Genomic DNA, 25,202 nt, shown 5'->3' with positions numbered 1-25,202 from the left:
CAATATAGCAGTGTTGTGTAAAAGGAAAACCATTCAAAAAAAGATGCAGTACCGCAGCCAAATTATTCTCCCATGTTGAGTCTGTATGCAGAAGTCAGCAGAGAGTAATTTATATTTAAATAGCTCCAATTGGCATTCAATAATAAGATTTAACTACAACATTCCGCTACTGATGAATTAGTATGATATGAGCTAAAAGAGTGCAGTGCCTTTTAGCATCAGCTATAAAAATTGATTTAGTAAGGCCATATGACAGCACATGAATTGCTTCATTCATCCTCAGCTTGACTGGCACACAATCCAGACTCTGAAGTGGTGATGAGATCACATAACAAAGATAAAGTTCATCAAGCAATATCCTTTGAGGAATTCATTACCTGTCCACCTCACAAACATGAACAAGAATATGGCTGTTGGAGTTGACAATGGAAAGCAATTACTTCACTCATAGATTCCATCCCACCCTGCTGTGTCCAGTTCCTATGTGCAACAGTTACCTTGTTCAGTTCTATTTTTTGCTTCTCTGAGAAATTACCGTCACTGTTTTTGAGATCCTTTAGGATCACCACCTGAAGGAAAAATAACAGTGGGGGAAAAAAAAAATCATAGGTTTAGTACAGCAGCAATTCACCTTTCTTTTCCAAGAAATGTCCATAGAAAGAAATTCTTTAGAAGCACCTACCTACTGCTTCACTGTTGGAGTTTCAGTTAATCAGCTAATAAGTACTGGAACTATATTTTCTTCAAAGAATTTAACTCTATCAGTTGTGCACATTTTAAATTAACAAGAATATACTTCAATCAGGCAGACAGCTCTACTGAATGCACAAGAATTGCCATGTAAATAGCTTGTCCTCCATTAACCTATTCACCTCTTCAGTACCAAAATGTATCAGACTTTTGGTTCCTGTGTTTATGCTTCTGTGCTCCTGGGCTAGGGGTTCATAGAGTCTAATATTTATCCTTCTGTCAGTAAAAAAAAATACAAAGCAGCTGATAGGGAACAAATTAATTACTCCTTTCATAAGAACAAACCATTTTGCAAGGTCAGGGGAGGTGGAATGACCTCCTCCCAAAAGGTGCCCTCCTAAAGGAAGGGAGGAAGGAAGCATGGACACTGCAGTCAGGTTACCTTCTTGTCATATTTGCCCTGGCGCAGTCTCTGGGTGGTGTCACGTCTCTTATCTTCATCAATCTGTGAACAAAGAAGAATAATTAACTTGCAATTACCACCTACTCCCCACTTGACAGGTCCAGAGAGATTAGTAATGTCTGTGTGTGCCACACAGAGAAGCATAACCCTTTCTCTCTAGGGAGGGTCACTACATGCCACAGAAGGTGTGGAACATCCATGCCACTCCCAGGCCCTCCACCTGCTGTTTTCATGCTCTTTCATGGCATTACACAGGCATAACAAAGCACTGGGAAATCATTTGTAACAGAGACTGGAAGTCAATACCCAACCCATTCAGCCATCACAAAATGAGCTTTACTGATGGGAATAGGTATATTCTATTAGGGAACAATAGATTGGGAATAATCTCAATTCTTCAATACAGGACATATAGGTTAAAAAAAGAAAAAAAAAAAAAGAAAAAGTTAACAAGTCCTAGTCCTAGCACAGCCTTAGAGTGTTGTAGTCAGAACATGTCAAAACCTCAGCATTGATTGTCTTTAGGAGACAGAATCCAAGACCCAGCTTTGGGCACTGTGCTTCTCTTACCTTCAAACTAACATGACTCGTCTCACTGGTCTCCAGAGGCAAGATTTCCTCAGGTGGTATATGGGACCATTTCTTCCACCGGCGCTCATTATCTCTCCTGTACTTCCTGAAGAATAAGAGAAGTCTTTCAGAATTTCCTCCCAGTGAACCGAAACCCTCAACAGGAGATTAGGACAAGGAAGCATCTAGTGTCAGGATGATACAAGGATGGTGTGGCAGGCTGATGAGACTTGAGCACAAGCCCTGTGGCTCTCCTCCAGTTTTTCAGTTTGAGGATACTCTTTAGTTCTCCTAGCTTTGGGAAAGCCTAAGTGCTCATTCATTCTATAGCAGAACAGAACAGAGTTAGCAGAAAAACTGCTGGGCAATTGCCAGAGTCTCAGGGGTGGTCAGAAGAATTTAAAGCATAAAGGGCCATCTGGATTTTATACAGTTTTCTCCTCCATGTTATTAAATGTACTTGGAAGAGAGGTCCCACAAACAAATGCAAGCCAATGGAAGTCCTGCCATCAACAGTGGATAGTAAGAACTGCTGTGAATACAATGCCAGGAGAGGAGGTGTTGAGTGATGAGGTGCCTTTTTGTGGGTATTCCCTTGTATTCTGCATATTTTATAAAAATGAGGGAAGAGTCATTGGAAATGGGAGAAAGAAACTGCTGTCTCCCCTGCAAAACTTCAGAGCAAGCACTGTCTTAGAGAAAAGCTACAAGACAGCTAGGGCTCATCAAATTATCTCCTTACTTGTGCAAGTCCTTCCTCTACTAAAAAACCCCACAGGACTGACTGGAGCGTTTGCAGGAAAATCCTAACATACTGATGACTGCTGGCAAATGCTCCAAATGGCAGAACCCATACTATTGACCAATAACAAAATATACCCTTGTTCATTACATTTTTAGCATATATTTGCACAAGAAAAGGAAGACCAACAATTGTAGTAAGAGCCATTTTTCTCTGTTCCAGCTTGTAAGTTGTGTCTGTGTGTCACTAGGATGCACTGTAGTTCAAACTAGTATCAGCTGGTGATTATGAACATATCAAACTGAATGAAAATCTGCTAGGTTGACTATTTAGTTATATGTTTTTCTGGACTTGGAATTTTTACTTTGCAGTCAGAGCTCCACAGGTTGTGGAATAGTTCAAGTGTGCTAGAAACTTAGGAGATAAAGACTGAATAATGAGGCATTTTGTTGATTTTCACAATAATTTCTCTTCTTTGCTTGTTAGGGGACAATCTTTGGTAGTAATTATATTTGAGAAGTTTGCTATTATTTTGATACTAAAAGTGCAAGTTTTATTCTAAAAGTTCTTAGAAATCTATATTTCATGTTTGGGAATATCACAATGATATGTATACAATAATAATCCAATCATCTAAAGAGAATCTTTAGATTTTACGCATCTACAAATATGGAAAGGTATAGAATCTTTTACAAGTCCATACTTTTGTTTATCACTTTTTGTAGGCATTGCAAACTTTACTGTCTCTTTATATGTTAGTGCTTAGATGTGACAATGATTAGCTTCTACATGTCTTGAGTACAATTGGATGTGTAAGAGTTGTGTATCTTTATCTCTGATTTTTCCCTTCTTTTAGTTAGGAAGGCAGATTGGCCTACTCAAAATAAAAGAGCCTGAGTAGCTTCTGTTTCTAATAAACTTTTCTTAAGATCTGTTCTTCTTGCTTTTTCTTAAGTTCTTTGATACATAAGACATAGACTGAAAACAGATGCACAGGTAAGATAATTTTTTTAAAGACTAAAGAAAATCCTATGGTTTGGAACTGTGGTGGGATTTCTTCCATCAAAAGGAGGCATCAGTGATTTCTATTTCTGCTTTTTCCATAATGATAAAGCTGGACTTAAACACTGCATGAAATTCCAAGTTGTTAGAAAAAATTTTATGCAGGGTGTTGGACTGAGCTGAAGGAATGGATCCATGCAATGAAAACACCAAAACCTCATGGTGTTTTGACTCCTACAGTGTCTCAAGAGAAATACCACCTTCTAGATTGAATTTTTATGTCACCAATACATTACAGAAATATAAGTGAATCCCAGGAAAGATGGGTAGTAAAGTGGAAAAATTCTGAAGATTGGTCTGAGACTTGTATTTCTCTGTATGTAGAGAATTTGTATGTAGAATCAGAGCTTCTTAGCAGAATTTAGAACACTGAGCCTTGCTGTATCTTCTTCCTTGATTATTAACCTGTTATAACACCACCATGGATGTAAGCACTGCTTGGCATATATCAAAGAGTTCACACAAGGGCCAACCACATAGGTATGTAAGGTAAGCTAATGAATGGCTCTTCAAGGAGAGATCAAAGGCATTGTCCTAGTGGGAAAACTGTTCAAGGACAAACAAACAGAAAGCCAATGGGATTTGTACCTTAGAATCAGCAAAGAGATGATCAGAACCAGAATCACAATTCCCGTGAGTGTAAAGACAGCAATAGTCAAGACGTGTGGCCCTGCAAAAAAGAAAAAATGAAAGATAAACAACTTCATGGAAGGTACTGAAAAACAATATTGTATTTAAGAAATTACCCTCACACACACATGCAAACCACAGCAGCTGACCAAGGATACTTTTTGATCATATCCAAATTGAGAGGCTTTGGTAAAGACCAGCACTGCCTTGGGATGACATTTCCTATTTCAATGTGGGATGGAGCATGACCCAGAGCAGTGCAGTCTTACATCCCCACCTGAGGCATGGGCAGTCTGTAGGGATACCCAGGCAATGGTGCTACTGCATGGACTGTACTCTTCAGTAGGAAATTAATATGCTATAGAGGGAAATGAATCTGGTGGCAGCATAAAGCCAGTAAAGTGTCCTTGGAAGCTGCCAGGAGCCAAGCAGTTTGAAAATCATGTTGTTCGGGCATCTGAGGACTTAGACACAAAAACCACAAAGCACACAAGAGCTTTAATCCTGAGCAGGCAGACAGGATGAACAAGGCTGGGAACTGACTAAGGTTTTAATGTTGATTGTCTTACTGTGGAAAAGCAAACTGAAGCCTCTCTCATGTCTGTTCTTGGGACTCAGGGGTACTGGGAAGGAAAGTTGGCCACCACCAACTTCCTTTGAAGAATAACAGGCCATTATCACAGCGCTTCAGCTGGTGGTCACATGTCTAGAATGTACCTACTTTACTGAGCAAGTGTCTCAGGCAAAAAAGGCAGAGGAGAATCCAGTTTTGCTGATTGCCATGTTGATTAAGGCCAGTAAAAAAGCTGAATTATTCAGCCTTACTGAGGCTAATATACTTCTGTCTGTGACCAGAAACAGACATGAAGGCACACAGTAAAAATGATCAAGTGTCAAAATTAGTAAATAAATAAAAATAAAATTTATACACACTAGCTACCTTCAGAAGCAAGTAGCAATTGAGGAGGGAATTTCAACATACCAATTTTTGTGCCTGGATCTGACATAGGATTAAGTTTATCAACTCCTCTAGATTTTGGACCCAGATTTCTGCTTTGATTTTTCTTCTTCTGGGTATCACATCTCCCCACCTTCTTTCAGTATGTTCATCAGCCTAAGGGCCTCATGGTAATTTAGCATTAGTCTGATGCTCTCTGATGAAAACCACCAGTACTATCATTTTCCTCCACCAGTTAAATCACCACTACAAAATGAGAGATAAATAACAATGGGAAAATACATTTTGCATGAAAATTGTCTGAAACTTCAAGTTTGTGAATTGTAGCATGAAGTTTCAATAAACAGGTTATAGTTTCAGATGGAAGTGCTGTGGGACCATAATTTCCCTTTCCTGAGGTTCTGCTACCACCTTCTGGCTCTTAGTCTTACAACAGGCAGAGGGAGAGTGCATTACCTATTAACTGGTCCTCTGGAACCATAAACGTTTGTTGTATTGGAGAATGATCTTATCCATGTTTAGAATGAGGGTTAAAACTTCCTGAATACGGGGAAAATATGGATGAAGCCCCGTTTTCTTCACGGAATACTATGAGGAAGGTAGGCAACAGAACTGGGTCAGCTGTTCTCAGTTACAGCTTAGGAAGGAGCAAGGCTCTGGTGGTCTGCACTGTCCACCTACCTGAATGAAAAGATATTCCAGATTGGAAAGTTTTGACTGGCTATAGCAAGGCACAGTGATTACTTAAACTTTGACTTTTTGGGGGGGATATATTTATTTAGAGTCATATAGAAGGAAGTTGTTTTTTAAAAAAAAAAAGCGAAAACAAAATAATCAAGTGCATTTGGGAGGCAGTTTAGATAAGTATGGCTTGGCCACAGTGTCAGGCTTCAGTTAAGCACTAGATGTTAAGCTACTGACATTTGTACATGCTGGCTTTCTGCAATTCTCTTTTTTTCCCCCTTGTACAGCAGCTTCAAACAAGGACATACCAAGGGGAATATTTGAAAGATGTTTCAGATCCACTGACAACATGGCATGTTATGGGGCCCAAGGGATGGATGAGAATGGGACTGGAGCAACATCAAGAAGACAGGAGCCAGAAAGCACAGAGCTCATGGAGCTGGTAGGGAGACCCTGTGGCTGATGTGTGCACAGACAGCAGTCATGGTCATAATAAGAGAAACCAGAGATTTGACCAGGGATAAGAAATCAAAGGTCCACTGAAATCCCTCTACTCTTAGTGGGAGTAGAAAAATTTTCTGGAGTCTTATCAAAGCTGCTGCCTCTTCCTGGTATCTCCCATGAGTCCCTTACAATGAACCACTATTCTCTTATGAAGGATAAGGCCTAATTTGAGGGCATCTGATTTACTTTACTAAGGAATAAAAATGTTTAAACCCATTTTACCACCTTACTGTGAATGGACTCTCAGCTAGCAGAAGGTGTTTGTCTCTCCAGTTATGATTTGCCTACTCCCTAATGGAGGCAAGCAGTACAGTAAATTATTGGGAAGGCTTTAGCAGAGACTTTTAACAGCACCATCACTGGATTTTCACTGGTGAAATGACTCAGGTGAACACTAACCCACTGTGCACTAATCCTTGTGATTACTGCCACTGCAATAATTTTTATTCTGCATATCATACCCTGAAGCATATGCCCTTCCATTGTCAATTACCATGTGGCAGCAGTCTTAAAGGGGGAAACAATCTCAAGCTGATCAGATTGACAAGGCTGTACTCTCCTACGCTGAAAAACAAGGGAATTCATCCATTCTATCTAAGAGTCACCAAAAACTCAAAAGGTGGTAATTTCTGAGATTTTAGATTTAAAGTTGGGATGTAAATAGAGCCATAACCTAGTTTCCCATGGTCTTTCTTCAGAGTCAGCTCTTCTCAGAGCCCCCTGAATCTGCACAGTGATGTGTCCTCTCCCCAGCTCCTTGCAAGAAGGATAAAGGGGCAAGCAGGTACATGCTTCATGCTCCATCAGATGCTCCATCAGATAACAGAAATACAGAGTCAGATAACTCATCATAACCTTAATTCTGCTGCCTTTCCCGAACAGTCTTCCAAGCGGTTCACATCACTACCACCTTATAGTGAAGATTATTTGTTTGGGGGTGACTTTCTGTGAAATACCCCATGGTATTTCCCATAATCACTGGTACAGGATCAAGTTTGCAAGAGACTTAGTAGTCTCTTACTAAACAGAAATAAACAGAAATAAAGGTTTTGAACTGGACTGGAGGCAGAGAATGTGGGGGGATGAGGCAGGAGAAAGAAAGATGCTATTCTGCACCCAGCTGAAAGCATGCTGGATCATACAGCAGGTAGATCTCAGGACTGTGTGACTCGTCTTCAAAGAGGTAGGTGGTAAGTTTAATGGGTGCCTCACCAGTGTCTGGAGTATCACTGGGCAGCCTGTGGTTCTTCCAGATAAAATCAGGACTGTTAGTCGCCTCGTATGTCTCATTGCTTTGAGTGTTGAAATACAGAAGAGGTTTGAACTACAGTATGGAAGAGGGAAGAAATGCAGTCAGCAACTGTGTTCTCCCTCTTTTGTCCCTTGCTTCAGACTACCCTCAATAAATGTATTGCCCAAACTCAAATTAACTTTCCTGCTACAGTGGTGCATTTCTCAGTGTAGCCATATGTTTGGCTGCCATATTCTTTCTCATTCCCCCCCTCTCTCTGAAAATTTACCAATCCCAAAATACCAGCTGCATTTCACTTACTGAATCACCAGATTACATCAATCCTGTCAGTCTCCAGCACACCTCACATGACCCCCTTCTGGCATGCACAGCATGCCTTGGCACTCCACCACTCCTGCTATAATTATTTTCATCATTCTTATGCAATAGTACAAGGCATTTTGTTTTTCCTTTCATATATAAGGTCAAACAGTTGCACCCTGGACATACATACATAATTTGCAGTCTGTGATGTGTACAGCACGGTCAGATTGGTATCAATGTCTCCAAATTCATCTAGAGTCACAGGACCCACTACACCTGCAGACACAAGGAATTAGTCATTTTCAGAAACACAAATATGGGGCAGGAAGGATGGGATAAATAAAAGGATTTCTTATAAATAAAGGATACTTAGGATACTTTTCTTCTTCATGTATGTGCTAGATACATATCAGCTCACTTCTCTTTTAATACCACACTACACTTTCTTTACAAAATGCAATAAAATGTGATGAACTGACAGCATTGAAGAGGAAAGTCTCCCTCTAGCTACAGGAAAATATACTGTCAGATTTCTTCAGCATAACCAAGAATGTCAGTCACCTCCCTTGAAGAAACCATTTTGGAAATGAGAAGCAGTCTGTTTCCACCTGCAGTTTGAATCTATCAGCAATAAAGAAAATACAAGGATATTTTCATTCCCTTTACTCTTTTGAAAGCTCTAATAATAATGTTTTAACTATGTTCTTTTTGCCTTTAGCCTCCTCTCACTGTATGTCAGCAAATGGGCACAATGAGAAACTGCCTGTGTAGCACGTTGCAAGGATTTTGAGGTGGAACTTCCCAAATCCCTCAGCACAGCTTGATTTTGCTCCCATGAAGTCAGTTGCCTCAACATGAGCACAAGCTTAGCCAATATCCACCACTCCTGAAAATCTCACCTTCATTTTTCCCTTTTTATTAGAGGATGATTTTTTGATCAGCTTCAGATTGTCCTTTTGCTGCTGTTGATGATGAATTGTTTTATTTCTCCTAAGTTCAGTATCAGCATTATTTTAGTTCAGCAATTACCTTCTCCCTTTTCACCTCAAAAACTGATGCTAACTGTTTCATGGTCCACCTTTTTAATATCAAAATAATTATTGTATGAAATCCCTACTGTACCAGATTCCATCACAAGAAAGAATTAAGGTGATTCAACACCTATCACTTTTAGGATTTTTTTTTTTTTAACTAAACCTATAAATTATGACAGGCATTACAGTGCTGTATTTTGGATGAGTAAAAATGTTTGTAAAACTTAACTTTCAAACTTAAACTGAAGAGATGAGTTTACTGATATTCAGAAAGGTTAGCTGTCTCCAGGAGGAGTTAGTTAATTCTATTTTTCTAGGTATTGGATACCATGGTTAAAGCAAAAATAAGCCTGCAACCTTTCTTAGGAAAATCTAGGAAACTTCTACACACACATTTTCTGAACATAGGTGGAACATATACACAAAACTCTCAGTCATCATTTTGGTACAGATCTCTGATGTGAAGCAACAACTGGGATTGTACTCCCAGAGAGATAATGTTTTCACTTCTTCATGTTAGTTTTGCCTCTGTCTTTTCCTAATGATTGAATTCTGTGATTTCAAGCCCATGGCCTACAAAACAAAAGCCCACCATTGCTAGACAACCTGTGAGAGGAACAAGTTGACTAAGAAGAGCCAACCCACTGTCGACTGGCCTACACTCACACTGCAGGTACCCAGGCCTACATGGTTTTGTAAACTGGAAAAGGTTAAAACTACTTCATTAAAGCTCAGCCAGGTGACTTCAGAGTCATTTTGAACATCAAATACTGAAGATAACATCCTTGTAAAAATTATATAAAAAGAAAAAAGTCTGAGAATAAAGTTCACTGAAAGGCTTGGACTGGTTTAGTGTAGACCTGACTTATCCTAAGAGTGTTTAAAATCAAATTTCTTTCCCCTCATCAATTTAGTGAACGCTGCACAGGACGGTACTTTTTTTTTTACCTTCAAAAGTGGTATTTCGGAATTCAGTGATTAAACTGAAAGGTGACACTGGGCTCTGGGAGACAACAAATTTCTTGAGACTATGTCCAAACAGCAACACTGCATTAAAATAGCCAGCAAGAAAGTCATCTTCCATCTAGAACAAAAGAAAATAAAAAATGGCTGTTTGAGAGTTCATGTTTCTGCCATAAAGCTATAATAACTTTGATTGGCTTCATTTGGCAGAAACTCCAGCATGGAAGATCAGAATCTGCTGAATAGGGAGTGAGTAGATAGCCAATGCCACATGAGTGTTCTCATTTTGAAAAAGAAAGGTAACAAAATATATTTTTAATGTATGAAGGCAGAAAGGTGCTGAAAACTTATGAGACCAGTGTAAAGGTCTGGCATGCCAATCCTGGTGCAAAGGATTCAAGAAATCCTACACTGTAGGTTCTTGGCAGTTCTGCTTTGCTCAGTGTGTCCCAAAGACCCCAGCTTTGGATTAGAGTTTCTGTGCAGATAATTCAGTGTGGTGCCAGCAAGTTTGGGCTTCCCAGAGGCCAAAGCTCAGGGGCAAGGAGCTGTGCCAGAATTTCCAGCAGCCTGCCAAAGAACTAGCACTCAAAAAGCATTAAGCCCAGGCTAGGGGATCTAGAAGCCCTCTAAATACAGCCAGAAGCTTCAGGCTGCCTGCTGGGGAGCTGAAGCTCAAAGCCACAAATCCTGTAAGGAACTCTACATGAAGGACCTGGTTCCTGGGCAGACAGCAGGAGTATCAATTTCACTAAACAAATACTACATTTTCATAGGTTCTCCTTTTCTGGAAATTAAAAAAAATACTTATTTCCTATGGAAAAAAAATGGTTCTTGTTTTTGAAGCTTATCTGGAAAGCCACTTGAAAGAAACTGCAATGGTTGTCATCTCTTAGACATATCTGCACAGAAAAGTTAGTCAACAATTATTAGTTCTGAATTTCCATGCTCACATCTCAATTACATGTATAGATCTTTCTTGAGTGATGCCTTGCAGCTTCATATAAGATTTTCTGTCACTCCGATGTGGAGTGAAAAAATCATGTGCCTATAAGTCTCCCTCATGCCCTGTGAATACGACACGTGCAGAGCAAATTAAAAGTTTGAGTTGAACTTCACAAAGCAGGAATATGACAGCTTGCAGATTTGCCTTATGATACTGTATTTTGGCATCATTACATCAGGGCAAAATGCCATCCTGCAATAATATGAGGAAATTTCAGCTTAGGAGCATGACAGGAGATGATTACAGTTGCATTTTTAGTTTTCATTTCTTCATACATGAACGGGAATGAACTGAATGCAATAATCAGATATAAAATAGTATTCTTACCAGGCTGTTGTCCTCCATCTCTAGGTAGTCTCTAATTACAGTATTGTAGCTGTAATTAGTTGGTGGCAGAGTCAGGACAAGTACGTGGTGCATGTAATCAGCTGAGATGTTGTTCTTGAAGTACGCGTTACTGCAAAGCAAAGCACAAGTATCCCATGAACACTGAACAACAGGGTCAATGGTATCCATGACAGAATTCTCAACAGCACTCTTATTTAAGAGGTTAAAACAGTAGTTCTAAAAATAAAATTTCATCATGCACACAATTCTTTATATCATTCATTCCCTGATGCCAGCTTTTGTACCTAAATATATTAAAAGATAATATCAAGGAGACCTGCCAATCTGACAATCAAAGGTTGTTGTGAGCTACTGTTATTATTGTAACTGTTTGCTTTCTGTCCTGTTTATTGCCTCTTTTTTTTTTTCAAGCAGAGTTTATATTTATTAAAACTCAGTTTCTCCTTGGAATTCACAATACTGCAATCATAGTTTCATCATGTTACAGTGCCTGTTTCTGAGCTCTTCTGCGCTCTTTTTGCTTGTTCCTTTAATTTTGATATTTCCTGCTCAAATTGAGCACAGCAGGAGTTGCACTAAAAGCATTTAACAGGAGGGAATAAAACAATCGCATAGGTGTGGAGAGCAGATTATTGATTCATTTGTTTAATTCAGTGAGACAGGAAAATTGGAGGAAACTGTGTTAACTTGAAAACTCTGCTAAAACAAGCAGAAGATGTTGTAGCTTTCAGGTATCTTGAGTTTCATCACCCTGACAGGCCATTTGGAAGTGCTTTGCAGACTGGCCACCACCAGATTCACATGTTAAAGAAGAATTTAGTAATAGATATTAGTGTCAACTGGCAGCATCTGTCATTGCTATGGCTAGACTAATAGAAAGAAAAAAATTGTATGAGCCTTCTCTCATTATTCATGTTTAATCATCTTTTTATTTTGTCAGTCAGTACTGACTGTACAGTACAGTCAATACTGTATTAAGACTTTTTGGAGACTATAGGCTCCACTCCATCACCATCTGATTGGATTCTGACACCAGAGCCCTGTCCCTGCCTTTTCCTGAATCTTCTGACTTTTACAATGTACTTTTCACCCTAAAGAATTTCAAGATGTTTTTCATCCAGGCTTGGACTGAACTAGCCAATTGAAAAGGAAACCTCATTAAACTCCACCAGACTGGATAATCCTCCAGCATCTCACCTCTCTTTAGGGAGGCTTAAAGACTGTGTTTGTGTCCTGCTCATCAGACAGCTCAGAGCTGACGAAAATTCAAATCTATCAGTTTTTCAAAGGCACTTCATTCCTGGAGAAGCACGGGACTTTGCCTACTCTCCCTCCTACAGCTTGAGTTTTCATCTAATACATCTGTCTGTATTTTGGGTTTTTTTAAGAAGAATAATGTGATTTGAGATACTTAGCAAAACAAAGGTCTGTAGAAAGTTTAAGAAGGGCAGCATACAAAGCAGCCTGAGGCAGCTGGCTATATCAGAAGAATGCATATCACAGCAAAAAATCCCCTAATCATCCTCACCTATTGTAATGCAACAATCATACCTACAACACCAGTGTTAAAGCACTCACATACACAGTTCCCATTGTGCATTTGCAAAGAATCAGGAGTTGAGGCCAGTTGCCTCAGGAAAAGTAAATGGGGATTCCTGGTGCCTGGATAAAATTGTGGAATGCTGAGAGCTCTTAGAAGCACTTCTAAAAAAATAGATATGGTGAACCTGAAAGCGTACAGAATAGAGAAGATCCTGTTAAAACCTGAACAGGATCCAGTTTGGAACCAAAGGTTAAATCTCTGAAGTCATTAACCCACAGTTTCTCAGAACTGACCTGTTATGGTCAGCTTTAGACACAAGAGCTGGGAAGCCCCACTAGCCCTAGAAGTTCATGGAATCTTTTTGCTACACCAAGAGTGAAGTGAGTAACATCAAGACACAGGCACACACCTTTGCCTTGCGATCATCCATCCATCCATCCATCCATCCATCCATCCATCCATCCCACCAGCACTGTCCCAGGCAACAACCTTTTCCCAGACTGTGACTTGGTATGGCAACTGGGGCTATACCCAAAAAACACCTGGTTTAGGTATCTACACTTAGTTGTACAGATGTAATCTTTGCTGTGTCACTTAGGTTTAGAGACAGAGATCAGCTCTCAGTCCTTGTATACAGCCAAGGCTTTTGAGGAAACCATCAGTAAGGCCAATTTATGTCAGACATCTTCTATAAAGAGTTTTGTAATTAGCAATATTAAGAAGAAATTAAATAATAGAAAACTTAGGTTGTATACTAAGAAATTTCTCTGAGAATTTACGTTTCTGTGGTTACAAAGATGTTGAAGAGGTGGTTATAAAGTGCAAGAGTTATAAACTGAGAGAACAGTTGTATCACATAAATAATTTAAAAACTGGATAAATGGAGTCTATAAAAATATACTTTAAGTCCTATTTACATAATTGTTTGGTTGGGCAGAGTGTATGAAAAATGTACCATATCTCAAATGAACCATATCTCATGACTATTCTGACTTTGGACTCTGTGCCTCTTTCATGGTTTCCTGCATCGAGGAGCTCACAGGACAACATTAAACCTACTTGTTCTGTCAGTGCCTTAGAAAAATATTATATGAACAAAAAGGGATTTTGTAGAGGACATGCCATGAATTAAACTCTATGCACGTTGCATAAATGGCAAGACATGAGGACAGATGGCAATATAAAACATTTTGTGAAAGAACATTTCTTCAACAAAACAGTTCCACTCAGACTATTTCCATTATCTGTTTCCATCCATCAAAGGTGATACTTTACTTGAAAAGATCTATCAGGATGATAACGATGTCATTATCCACCTTCTCCATCCCTAGGTCTGTTCTGACATCCTCTGGAGAGCCACACATGATGATTACTACAGAATGAGAAAAAATGGAGACAGATTGGTGAGATTTACAGACAAGAAGAGGATGTTTGGCTGCTCCCCCATGTTTGAGTAGCAAGCAGTAGAGCAGCTCTGGGCTAAGGCACATTACCTGTGGCCCAGGCACAGAGCTACAGCCTCTCTGCAGTAAAACTAGGATATCTGAGGGGAAGTGGTAAAAGGTGCTTCAACACCTGCACCATTTTCTGTCTGATTGTACCACAGCACTATCATTATCTCACTCAAATAAGCATTATGAGTTGTGGTGCCATAACATCAACTCAATATGAACATTTCTAGGTTAAATGGCCTTCAAATAATGGTTTCATTAGCTTGCTTACTCTCACACTCACTTGGCCTGCTGATGCCAGGTGCTTAGTCTTAGGAGCACCTGGTATGAGGTATTTATTCAGTAATTTTTCTAGTTTAGATGAATCATTTCTGGAAGTGCCCCTTTATGGCAAAATGAGGTCCATAAATATACCAGGGCTGCAAACACATGAATGATAGAGAGCTTGCAGTATCTATATTCTTGTAGTATTTAAAGCCCTTCTTAGAGAAATTGTGATCCCTGGATTTCTGAATCTCACAAAAAAGAGCTTGTGCCTAGATGGGAAAGTTTACCCCAAAAGCTCTCTGGAACGAGCATATTCCCCCATATTTTATGAGGATGAAGAGAGGAATCTAGGAACTTTGTGTCATTTTATTTTTACATCCATGTAAAATGGTATATCTTTGTTTCCACTTTCCATTTCTGGTGAAAGGGTTTCCCTATAACCTAACTAAGGAGTGGGTTTGACTTCCTTGGAAAAGCAACTCACTTGCAGGGCCAGTGCAGCCTCAACCCCTCCTTACCATTGCTTTTCCGGTTTGGATTTTGCACAGTTTTTTTAAGCAGTTCCGGAGTTCTTAAAATGTCCTTGAACTTGAGTTTTTCAGAGAACTCTGTGATTCCAGCATCTAACGCATTCATGTACCTGGCATACAGGAACAAAAATATTGTCAGGAAATTGCTAACTCTTCACATTTTCCTAAATCAACCATAGTGCAAGATAGGCTGTTCAGAGTACACAGGAGTGTTTATAAGCTGGTATGAAACCTCTTCTGCAGCAATAAAAGTGAAAGAATCAATACATGGCATGAAAGGTGCAGAAATGCTCGGAAAGTCAAGCAGAGGTATTTGAGCATGGTTGTACAAAGGACGGATTTGGAAAATGCAATGATGTAATAAGAGATTAACAATAAAAAAAAAATAATCAAGGATGTTACCGCTGAAGATGAATAGATCACACGGACACAGGTCGAGGTGTGGTGAAGAGAAGAGGAAGTTTATTTTTCTCCCCAGGATTTATAGGCTCCTGACCACAGCCAGGGATTGGGTGGTCAGGATAACACTTTCTCACTGCACTGGCCATGAGAAATGTCCATCACAAGATGTGTAACAGAAAGAATGTACACATATCTATGTTTACAGTTACTGTCCTGGGAAAGTCCTTAGAAAACCATGTCAGCAAGATCAGAAGCTGAGTTTTCAGGGCGACACAAGGATATGAGGAAATTGCAGGAAGTGAGACTAACAGGGAGGCAGAGCCATGAAGCTCTACTATTTAAGACATCAGCAGTAAAGTAAGAAGGCACATGTGAAGGTTCAAAGAACTAAACAGGAACTACAGAAAGAACTGAGATAAAAACTACACATGTACCCTGACTGTGAGAGAAGTAAAGAAAGAAAAGCAGCAACAAAAAAGCATACAGAATCAGTTAAAACTTGAAGGGAAAAATGAGCTCAGCAAATAAATCACGCAAGTAAAATTTGCTAAAAGATTGAGGAAAACCAGTGAGCTCCTTCTTCTACTCTTGCTTCAATATGTTATTTCTGAGAAGAGATATTCTATCTGAAATAAAGTTAATGCAGAGGGATAACTAAAAGAACTCTCTTTGTTTTCAAACTACATAACCTTTGATCTACCAGCACTGAGATCTCAGTCCTATGAGCTATTAAATACCTTTTGCTTCCTTTTTTCTCTTTTTTTTTTTCTTTAGGAACAGAATTATTAACCATTAATTTACAGAAACATATGCATAGTTGAAACATAACCTGATTTTGCTATCACTGTGGGCATTCACTTATTTTTATATATATATGGGAAAAACAATTAGCTCATGCAGTAAACTTGTGAGAAAATAGATCTTTTTAAATTACACTTCAAAAACCTTCACACTGACAGTTTCTATTAAGGCAGGATGAGATGCATTGTTACAATTAAATTAGGATAAAAAGTGGGCAGAGATACAAAATTAATTTTTTTGTTGTTAATTTAACAATAAAGGGGCTTGAATAATTCTGAAGTCATAAAGAAGGTCCTGGTCAGAGGCATTAAAAAAAGTGAAATAAGAAACACTTGAAAAGTTCAGAAATAATTTTCATGCAATTATATCACTGAAAGGTATGAAACCTGCAGAATTAAAGGGATTTAGCTAAAAAGTGTGTAGTGAATTATCCATTTCAGCTGCAAACATGGAGATGTAAGGATTGTAGTAAGAGATGAGCGAAGTACACTGATATTTCAAAACATCAAAGAGAGGTAATCATAGCAATTACATCATGTGATCAAGTTACTATCTATACTAAGAAAGAAGGAAGAAAAAATCTAAGTCCATAAATACCTACAAAAGAATTAAATGGAGACTAGGCTTTAGGTCTCTCAATTCTCTCAATTCAGGAAAAAAAAATATTAACCTTTTCATTCTGTATCCAAAATATTCCATAAATATATGCTTCTATCAATCCGAAGCAAACACAGTAAACTTTGCTTAGAATTCTGCAAGTCCCTCAGGTTATGAATTAGAAATATATATAATAGTTATATAGTTGCTACCTTTCAGCTACATTTATTAAATTAGTAAGAGAAATGAGTTTGTTTTTTTAAATTAATCGGCTTTCTATATCCCAAAATGGGGAAAAAAGTCAAAGGAGCATAGAAACACTCACATGAGCTGAAAGTCAAATAAGACTCAATAATAGAGAAGTTATTATAAATACTGGTATATTAAAGAGTCTATTTGTCTAAAAGCAGCCAAGGCAAGTAGAAAACCCAGCATTTCTGAGAATCAAGCACAGCCTGGTGTTTCAGGTCACAAAATGAATCCTATCTCATTTGCTCCAAACTGGTGAGAGTATAGCTTAAACTCTGCAATCACTGGGGTAAATTTGTTTAAAGAAAGATACAGGTTGAATTTTGGAAATAGTGCCTACAAATTGAAGCCATTAATGCAGAAAAACACTTTAAGAGCTTAGTAAGATCCCTAACCTAAAAAGGCACCTATAGAAGAGCTTGTATATTAATATGAAGTTATATTAAGGATGCTGTAAACAAGTATTTGCATCACATACAACATGTGGGCTATGTTGTCCAAAGGAAAAGCAAAGGCTTGCAAATATTTAAAATAGACTGAGAGAAACATTCAAGTAAGTGCTACAGCTAAAAGCTACAATTCATCTTTTCTTTCTCTCATTTCCTGGTAGCAGTAAGACACCTCCCAAAGTGTAGGACTGAAATAACATTTTGCAGAAACCATGTCTGAGGGTGGAGAGAGCATATATCAACAGCTGGGTCAGAGGTGGATCCAGATCTTACCAGAGGCATGCCTCTGAGGTATCAGTTCTCTTGTAAATGTAGACAGATTCCCAGGTCGTGGTTTTGAATGGCAGACCAGAGTGTCTCCAAAAATAATAGAAGAATTGGTTCAGTTTCCTGGCTGGGGTCAGAAGGCGCGTTAAGTTTACTTTGTAGTCACAGGACAGTCCAAAACTCCCTACAGAGATCAGAGGCAGGCTCAGTATTGTTTCAAGTCTGAAGGAAGAGATAAGAGAACAAGTCTGAACAGATTGCTGTTGCACCAAGGCAGCTACCTGATTTCCATCCTCACCTCCCTCTCCTCTTGTGCCCTGAGTTAGTTTAACACAATTTGAACCTGAACCAGAAGGCTCCTCAAGAACACAAGCAGATTTCAAGTCTGTATTGGTACCAAAAAGGCCTGTGGAACTGCTCTAGACAGCTTCTCGCACTGTCCCCAGTTACCCCTGACCTTTTGGGTACCACACACCATTTCAGCCCCAAGGGTTGTGGCTAAAAAAAGTCCAAAGGCTCATGACAGGCTCCCTGGCTGCCATTACCATGGGATGGATTTATTCTCCTATTGGGACAGTGCTGCAGGGTGACAGTTTTTGCCATGAAGAAAGCTTTATTCCTACAATTCAAAGGAAAAATCTTCATTTTACAAAGGTGTATTTTAGGAGCCGTACAACAGCAGCACTCAGGGAGAAAAAATTAAGGCAACCCTCTGGCAACAAGGAATTTGTAAAACAAAGATCATTTTATACACAGGGACAGTAAGCTTTTAAGGACAAAAATATATTCCTGGATGCTGCAATGTTATCTGACTAAATGCAAAATATTTTTGTTCTTGTTTGATGCTTTTTTATAACAGGGAATTTTGCCTGCAAAAACCATGACCATAAGAGTTGTTGGCATTATTGTCACAAAATTTTATTTTCCAGGTAAAGTCCACTTACCCAGTTACAGGGTTTTTACTTATTGCAATAGAAACAGACATAGATGATGTAATAAATGACAGGGAGAGTATTTCACTAATTAAACAGGTTTGTTTGGGGTTTTTTTTCTGACAGACTTAGAATAGAAGATAATAGATTATTTCAGTTAAAAGGAACCTACAAAAATCATACAGTCTAGACTACTTCAGGTCTGACCAGAAGCTAAAGCACGTTATTCATAGAAACACAGACTGGTTTTGGTTGGAAGAGTCCTTAAAGATCATTAGTTCCGAACCCCCTGCCATGGGCAGGGACACCTTCCACTAGACCACTTACTAACTGCATTGTCCAAATGCCTCTTCAACATGAACAAGCTTAAGGTACGATTAATCTCTCTAGGTAGCCTGTTCCAGTGTTTGGCCATGCTCTCATTAAAAGCATGCTTCCTAATGTCCAACATATATACACAGCTTTGAATCATTCCTACTTGTCCTGTTGCTGAATCCCAGGAAGAAAAGATCAGCACCTCCCTCTACATTGCCCTTCTCAGGAAGCTGTAGAAAGCAACAAGGTTTCCCTTCAGCCTCCTTTTCTCCAAATAAGACAAACCAGTGCCCTCAGCTCCTCACTGGACATGCCTTCCAGCCCTTTCACCAGTTTTGTAAGCATTCAAGGACCTTCACATCTTTCTGAAACTGTGGGGCTCAGAACTACACACAGTACTCAAGGTGAGGCCACAACACCACTGAGTACAGCTGGATAATCACCTCTCCTGACAGCTGGTGATGCTGTATGATGCACCCCAGGGAAGGGTTTGCCCTCTGTGCTGCCTGGGCACACTCCTGACTCGTGTCAAGACTGCTGCCAACCAGCACCCCCAGATCCCTTTCTGCAGGGCTGCTCTCCAGCTACTCCTCAATCAATCATTCAACTTTCTGTCAGGAATTAGAAGTTTCCCTATCAAAACTGGGATTGTATCCATGGGCTTTGGAAGGTGATTTTCTTCCACCTACCAAACAGAGTGGCTATGCATAAAAGTCTTACTGCCTTGACTGTAGACCTCAGGGTATCTAATGTACTCTAAACACCAATGTCTCTGCAGGTTTGTTGTTCACAAAACAACTTCATTCAGCAGCTGACATCTTTAACACCACAATATAAGGGGGAAGAACTGGTACTTACGAGACCATTTGGTAGGTGGCGTAAGTGCAAGCAGGTCCTATGACAGCACAGCCGAGTGTGCCATTATCCTGCAAGGGATCAAAAAGGGTCAGTTGGGATAAAGCAGAAGACTGGCAGAGAGAGGTGGATGGGAGAATGAAGAAAATTGTAGCATATGGGGAGTCACAGAATTTACCTAGCAAAAGCAAGAGAAGAGTAGGAAAGGAGCTACAGAAACTTTAAAAGAGCAAACATAAAGGGGAGGAGGAAAAAATCACAGAAAGCCAAAAAAAATGATAAATTACGACATTTGTTAAGACACAGACAGCAAGTAAGGATTAAAATACTGTTATAGTTGCACATTTGAAATTACACACCCCAGAAGAGTTTGCATTTGCAGAAGACAGGGTGGTTGGTATTACAAGGTCCTGTGTATCAGAAAAGTTATTAGTTAAGAGCATATGAAACTAGTATTTCTAAAAATCCTTCCATGACTATCAAATGAGGCCTGACCTGTATCTTTGTGGGTCATGAGGGATAATTTCTTCGCAAAGACTAGAGCATGGTCATAGATCAGTAGAATTGAAAATTCTCATTGGATTGACCAAGTTTAACTCAGAGATGTGAAAATCTTCAGAAGCATGGCTTCTTGTAATGCACAGATTTTAACTGAAGCTTTTCCTCATATTAAAGTACTCATTTAGTTTCTCTCACATGACTTCTGTGATTTCTAGTGAGAAGCAAGAATTTCATCTTTGCCCTTTGGGCATAGTTCCATAAGCATTTCATTTGTAACAGTGCCAGCCTAATGATTTCTCTGCCCACATGTCCCCATCCTCACCACAGCTCTCTCTTCTGTGTATTGTGTAAACTGATGGTGAACCAGATCAGGATCTGATCCAGTTGGAAATGGATCTTTTTGCTCTACTTGGGCTGTTTTGAGTATTCGAGTTGTTGGTTTGGTTTTTTTAGTTGTTATTTGGGGTTTTTTTAATGGATTGCTTTGGCTCTCTGACCACACGAAGAGTTGTGCAGATATAAAAAGGAGGACAATTTAAGCATAGGAAGAGGAGCCAGAAGTTGAAGGCAGTCTCTGGGAAGTGTTCATAGAATCTTTCTCCAGTATTTGCCTACTTCTTTTCACAAAACATACAGGAACATCTTCTCTTTGAAAACTTCACTTCCCTGTCAAATTTCTTTGAAACTGAATAGCAGGATTAAAGGTTAAGAAGGAAAGACAGAGACACACATGCACAGCCAGGCAGAAGGAAAGAAGTCTGCTACTCACATAAATGCTTTTGATGAGCTCCACACCTTCACAGGTGCTAGTACGGCAGCCTTGTGAGACATAGAGTGATGAAGTAAAGGGGTGGAAGATGGCATCCACTGTAACATTTTCTCCTGTAACACAAATGTAAAAACAAAGAGCATCATTAATTTCAGGTAACCACTAATCCTAATATGCTATTATCCCTCTCCTTCTGACACAGGTCTGAGCAGTCTTACACTATGAGGTCTCTCTGCTTCCACAAAGTCTACCTACAACCTAACCCCCATGACCATGGAAGTGATTGTGAAGTCCACTCCAATGTGGACTGCTGACTTCTGTTGCGTGTTAGTACTTCCAGTAAAAAGTACTTCTAGTGTTGGCCATGATTAGACAAATTTTTTAAGGCTCTGTAAGAAGAAATTGAGAATCCACTATCCAATAAAACTGGACAAAATCCTTAAACTCGAGGGCAGATAGGGAATAGATAATATTTATTTAATTATTTCCTTGGAATCTCTTTTCCCCATGATATTATAGAGAATAGACTGATGATGTTGAAAGAAGAGGTAAGATATCAAAATAAATAAAAGCAACGTGATTCAAAATGAAGGAAAATATGGGCTGCAGATTCTCTAGTGATAATGTGATCAACAGATAGGGTCAAGAGGAAAATTATTTTCAGAAAGTAGAGGCTAAACCAGTCAGGAGAGGAAGCAAGGGCAACCCAATTACTACACTAGGTGAATCACTGGTCCTGTCTGACCTAGTTCAGTAACTTCCATGTTACCAAACCCAGCTGAACATCTCCAGAGACGCATGCAGGAAGAGTCTGCCCAAACACCATGAAAACATATATAATTCTGCCTACTTCTATGTATACAAAGAGGTAATTATTTCCATAAGATCTACAAAAGATGGGCAAGAAAGAAGCCTGAGAAACACCTTGTTAAAGGTCAGATAAGTATAAAACTGTGACACAAAGTGTGACAAGAAATCACATGAAGAAAGGGGTAACCAACACCCATTGGCTTACCTGTCATCTGGAATTCCTTCCGTACCCTTTCCAAGGCTTGCTTCACAGCTAACTTCAAACTATCAGTATTTGATGGGAAATCCGAGTAGTTCATGAGCATCACATTGATCGCGTAACTGTTGTTGCTACACCGATTTGAACCCACTTGCTTCAGCAGCTGCAGTGAGGAAAACAAAGGCCAAATGGCCAGCACCAATACCAGTTGCTTCATCATTGCTCAGTTTAGACCCACTGTGTTTGCTCTCCCATTTCTTTTTGTCTTCTAACTCTCTTTCTTTCAGATACTCTACATTGATTTTGTTCCTGGATAGAAAGAAAGATTTCCACTCTGTAGATTCAAAGACAGGCTTCTCTTCACGCACTTCCCTATCCCCTTCCCTGCCTTCCTTCACCTCTGCCCGTGCCTCCAGTGTACTAGGTGGCACTTCAAGGTGAAAAACTAGCAGCAGCAAAACTCAGGAAAAGAGAGAGGCTAAAGGTTGCTGAGAATGTTTGCTCATGGAAAGGTTGAGGCTATAAACCGAAACATTACCAGAAACCTTGCCTGATAAGTGCACTGACTCTTCATCACAGGCATATGCCGAGAGAAGAAAGGGGAGGAGACAAATAAACCATAAATACAACTCTTCAAAATGGAAATAAAATATAAGGTCAGTTAAAGCCTAGAGGAAACCAGATGGTTACTTCCTTCATGTTTGCATTGCCTTACATCTCTTGATTACACTGCCACACCATCTCTGCTGATTTAGCTCATAAATTGAGGGTGTATTTTCTTCAGTGATAAGTTACCAGTTTCATTCCTTTAGCTTATAACAGTGCTATAGTTATAACAGTTATAACCTTTTGTGCCGACAAAAATGTCCCACTTAGAGTGCTTCAGACCAAAGCCTTTCTTTCCTCTTACAGACTCTGTAAGAGGCTTGGCCACTCATTCTCGCCCAGCATTGTGCACCAAAGCACCCTGGGTCTGCCCCAGACAGGTCTGCTCCCATCTGCTCCCAGCCAGCACAGCTCCCATCACCCATTCCCACCTCCTCAAATGGGGGCCCTAGATAATCAAATTTTATGTGATGAACCTCTTGCATCAGGTAAGGATTAGCAGAACTGAAGGTCTCTCAGACCTGCAGGACCAAAGCTAAATTTTAAATGGCATCACTAAAAAACTCCACAAAACATCAACAAACAACAAATAAACAAACAAAAAACACCCCACAAGCCTTGTGGAAAACTCTAGGCACTCCGGACACAAAGAAAACAAATTTAAATTATGTATAGAGTGTGCTTTTGCTGAATATGGGGTGTTTATGCATACATACAACAGCTTCTGTTTTTCTACTGAAACCTACACTGTCAGAGGCTGTCAGATAATAAATAAAAGTTCACTTTTATTACCTTCCTGAAATAATTTTAAGACAAATAATGAAAATAATCAGAAACTATGTAAGTTACAGGGCTTGTAGTATAAAACAAGACTACAATTTCATGGCTTCTTTCAAAGCCTACATATAGAAGGTATGGAATACACCTCAGATATATTTGCACAGACCTTTTTATATAATTCTATTTTAATAATTAATTACTATTGCTTGAATCTTTCTAATACCCAGAGAAGACCATGACCCAGCATTTAAAAGTAGTCCATAAACATCTCTGCATATTTAATCTAGCATTTGTAATTAATAATACAAATTAGCAGTCTATCATGTAAACATGTGGACTATGGTTGGCTAGAGCCACAGATTGAGAACGGAACACAGCTTTTCATATGGAGATCATCTGCTCATCATTGGCTCATTTTATAGGTATTTCCAATGTCCTTGAAACTTATCCCATATAAGTCAATAAGAGATTTATCATTAACTTCAGCAGAGCAGGATTTGCATTTTTATATTCTTCTTAGCCTATCTGGGAGAAATAATCAGTATGGATAATGCAACTAGAACTGAGTATTTTACACAGCTGATCACACAGGGAGTATGTAATGACACTGAGGTCTCCCTGGCTTTGTATCTATTAATGTATTCATTTGGTTTTCTTAGCAGCTTAAAACTGTCCTTTAAAAACAAAAAGTAAAATAAACTATAGCCTTATCACAGAATTTCTTTTTACTCTCTCCCTAGTCCTACCCCATCGCAATGCCACAGCCCCAGCCAGAATATGATGTAAATTAATTGCTGACTTCTCAATTTTTTAATTGCCTGGTGTGTGTGTAGTCTCTCAATGAATTCCCATAATGGAAGAATCTGGTGACGTGGAGCAGCAGGGAGTGTGGCAGGAGGCAGCAGCTAGGATGAAACAAGCTCTCCATGACACCTGCCAAACACCACACTTTCCCTTGTACCTTGGGGCCTTCGACATCAAACACAGTTTCCTGGCAGACTGATCAGTAACATCTGGCATAAGAGAGAGAAAGAAAAGCTGTGTCATTGCACTGTAAATATGACAGTTACTGATTCTGTAGATGTTCATGAGGGTGGAGTGAAGAAAAAGTAAATTAATGAGTCAGATGTATTTGATAGGCTTGCCACAAGCAAAAGCAAAAGCTTCTTTAAGTTTGTCCTTGTTGCTGCCTCTGCTTAAGGCATTGTTACCACTGAGGAATACAAGAGATGACACACAAATGCCAGTCCATTCATAGTGTTCTGGCTGCAGAACACAGCTAAGCCACTAAAAATGTCCAGTCTAGCACTTTACAAAATCCAAGGGGTTAACAGTAATACAAACCAGACAGCAAGATTAGTCTGTGAAGGATCCAGTTCAAAAACTCAGAAGACAGATTATGTGTTGGAGGGAAAAAGAAAGCTTTTTGACTCCTGTAGGTGACTGCAGCTTTAACTAGAAATACTGGTTTACAACAGAACTAATGGTAATGGAAGCATCCTGAAGGCAAATGCAAATAACCCTGCCTTCCACTGAAAGAATGTCTCTCATGAGTGGAGAAACAGAGCAAGAAATTCAAACACGAGCAATATCCTGCCTAAGGTAACCTCTCCTGACAACCCACAAAACATCTTTAAAGCACATCTTCTAGAACTATTTATTCCCTCCTA

The 25,202-nt window shown here is 39.3% G+C and overlaps 1 protein-coding gene and 1 long non-coding RNA gene across 7 annotated transcripts in view; one reads left to right on the top strand and one right to left on the bottom strand.

Moving 5' to 3' along the window:
* Positions 1-7,574, top strand: part of LOC131592236 (uncharacterized) — a 31,823-nt gene extending 24,249 nt beyond the window's left edge. For 5 of the 6 annotated variants that reach the window (XR_009280543.1, XR_009280540.1, XR_009280538.1 and 2 more), the window contains one exon: positions 6,087-6,327. This is a non-coding gene — a long non-coding RNA (uncharacterized LOC131592236). Of the gene's footprint in view, positions 1-6,086; positions 6,328-7,001 lie in introns of those variants that run through there. The other variant, XR_009280539.1, reaches the window with a different exon arrangement.
* LOC131592235 (guanylyl cyclase C-like) overlaps positions 1-22,363 on the bottom strand; it is a 44,395-nt gene extending 22,032 nt beyond the window's left edge. The window contains exons 1-14 of the mRNA XM_058863620.1: positions 22,153-22,363; positions 21,138-21,250; positions 19,871-19,938; positions 17,772-17,987; positions 14,989-15,110; positions 14,028-14,124; positions 11,189-11,318; positions 9,841-9,976; positions 8,049-8,134; positions 7,516-7,627; positions 4,116-4,197; positions 1,724-1,829; positions 1,133-1,195; positions 498-569 (exon numbers count right to left, since the gene is read on the bottom strand). Coding sequence (XP_058719603.1) covers positions 498-569; positions 1,133-1,195; positions 1,724-1,829; positions 4,116-4,197; positions 7,516-7,627; positions 8,049-8,134; positions 9,841-9,976; positions 11,189-11,318; positions 14,028-14,124; positions 14,989-15,110; positions 17,772-17,987; positions 19,871-19,938; positions 21,138-21,250; positions 22,153-22,363 — 1,614 coding nt within the window. The remainder of the gene's footprint in view (positions 1-497; positions 570-1,132; positions 1,196-1,723; positions 1,830-4,115; positions 4,198-7,515; positions 7,628-8,048; positions 8,135-9,840; positions 9,977-11,188; positions 11,319-14,027; positions 14,125-14,988; positions 15,111-17,771; positions 17,988-19,870; positions 19,939-21,137; positions 21,251-22,152) is intronic.
* Positions 22,364-25,202: the final 2,839 nt, after the last annotated feature.

This window comes from Poecile atricapillus, chromosome W (genome assembly GCF_030490865.1).
Source record: "Poecile atricapillus isolate bPoeAtr1 chromosome W, bPoeAtr1.hap1, whole genome shotgun sequence".
In the NCBI taxonomy this organism is placed as follows: domain Eukaryota; kingdom Metazoa; phylum Chordata; class Aves; order Passeriformes; family Paridae; genus Poecile; species Poecile atricapillus.
The sequence above is the reverse complement of the archived record's forward strand: the minus strand, read 5'-3'. Positions and strand labels throughout refer to the sequence as shown.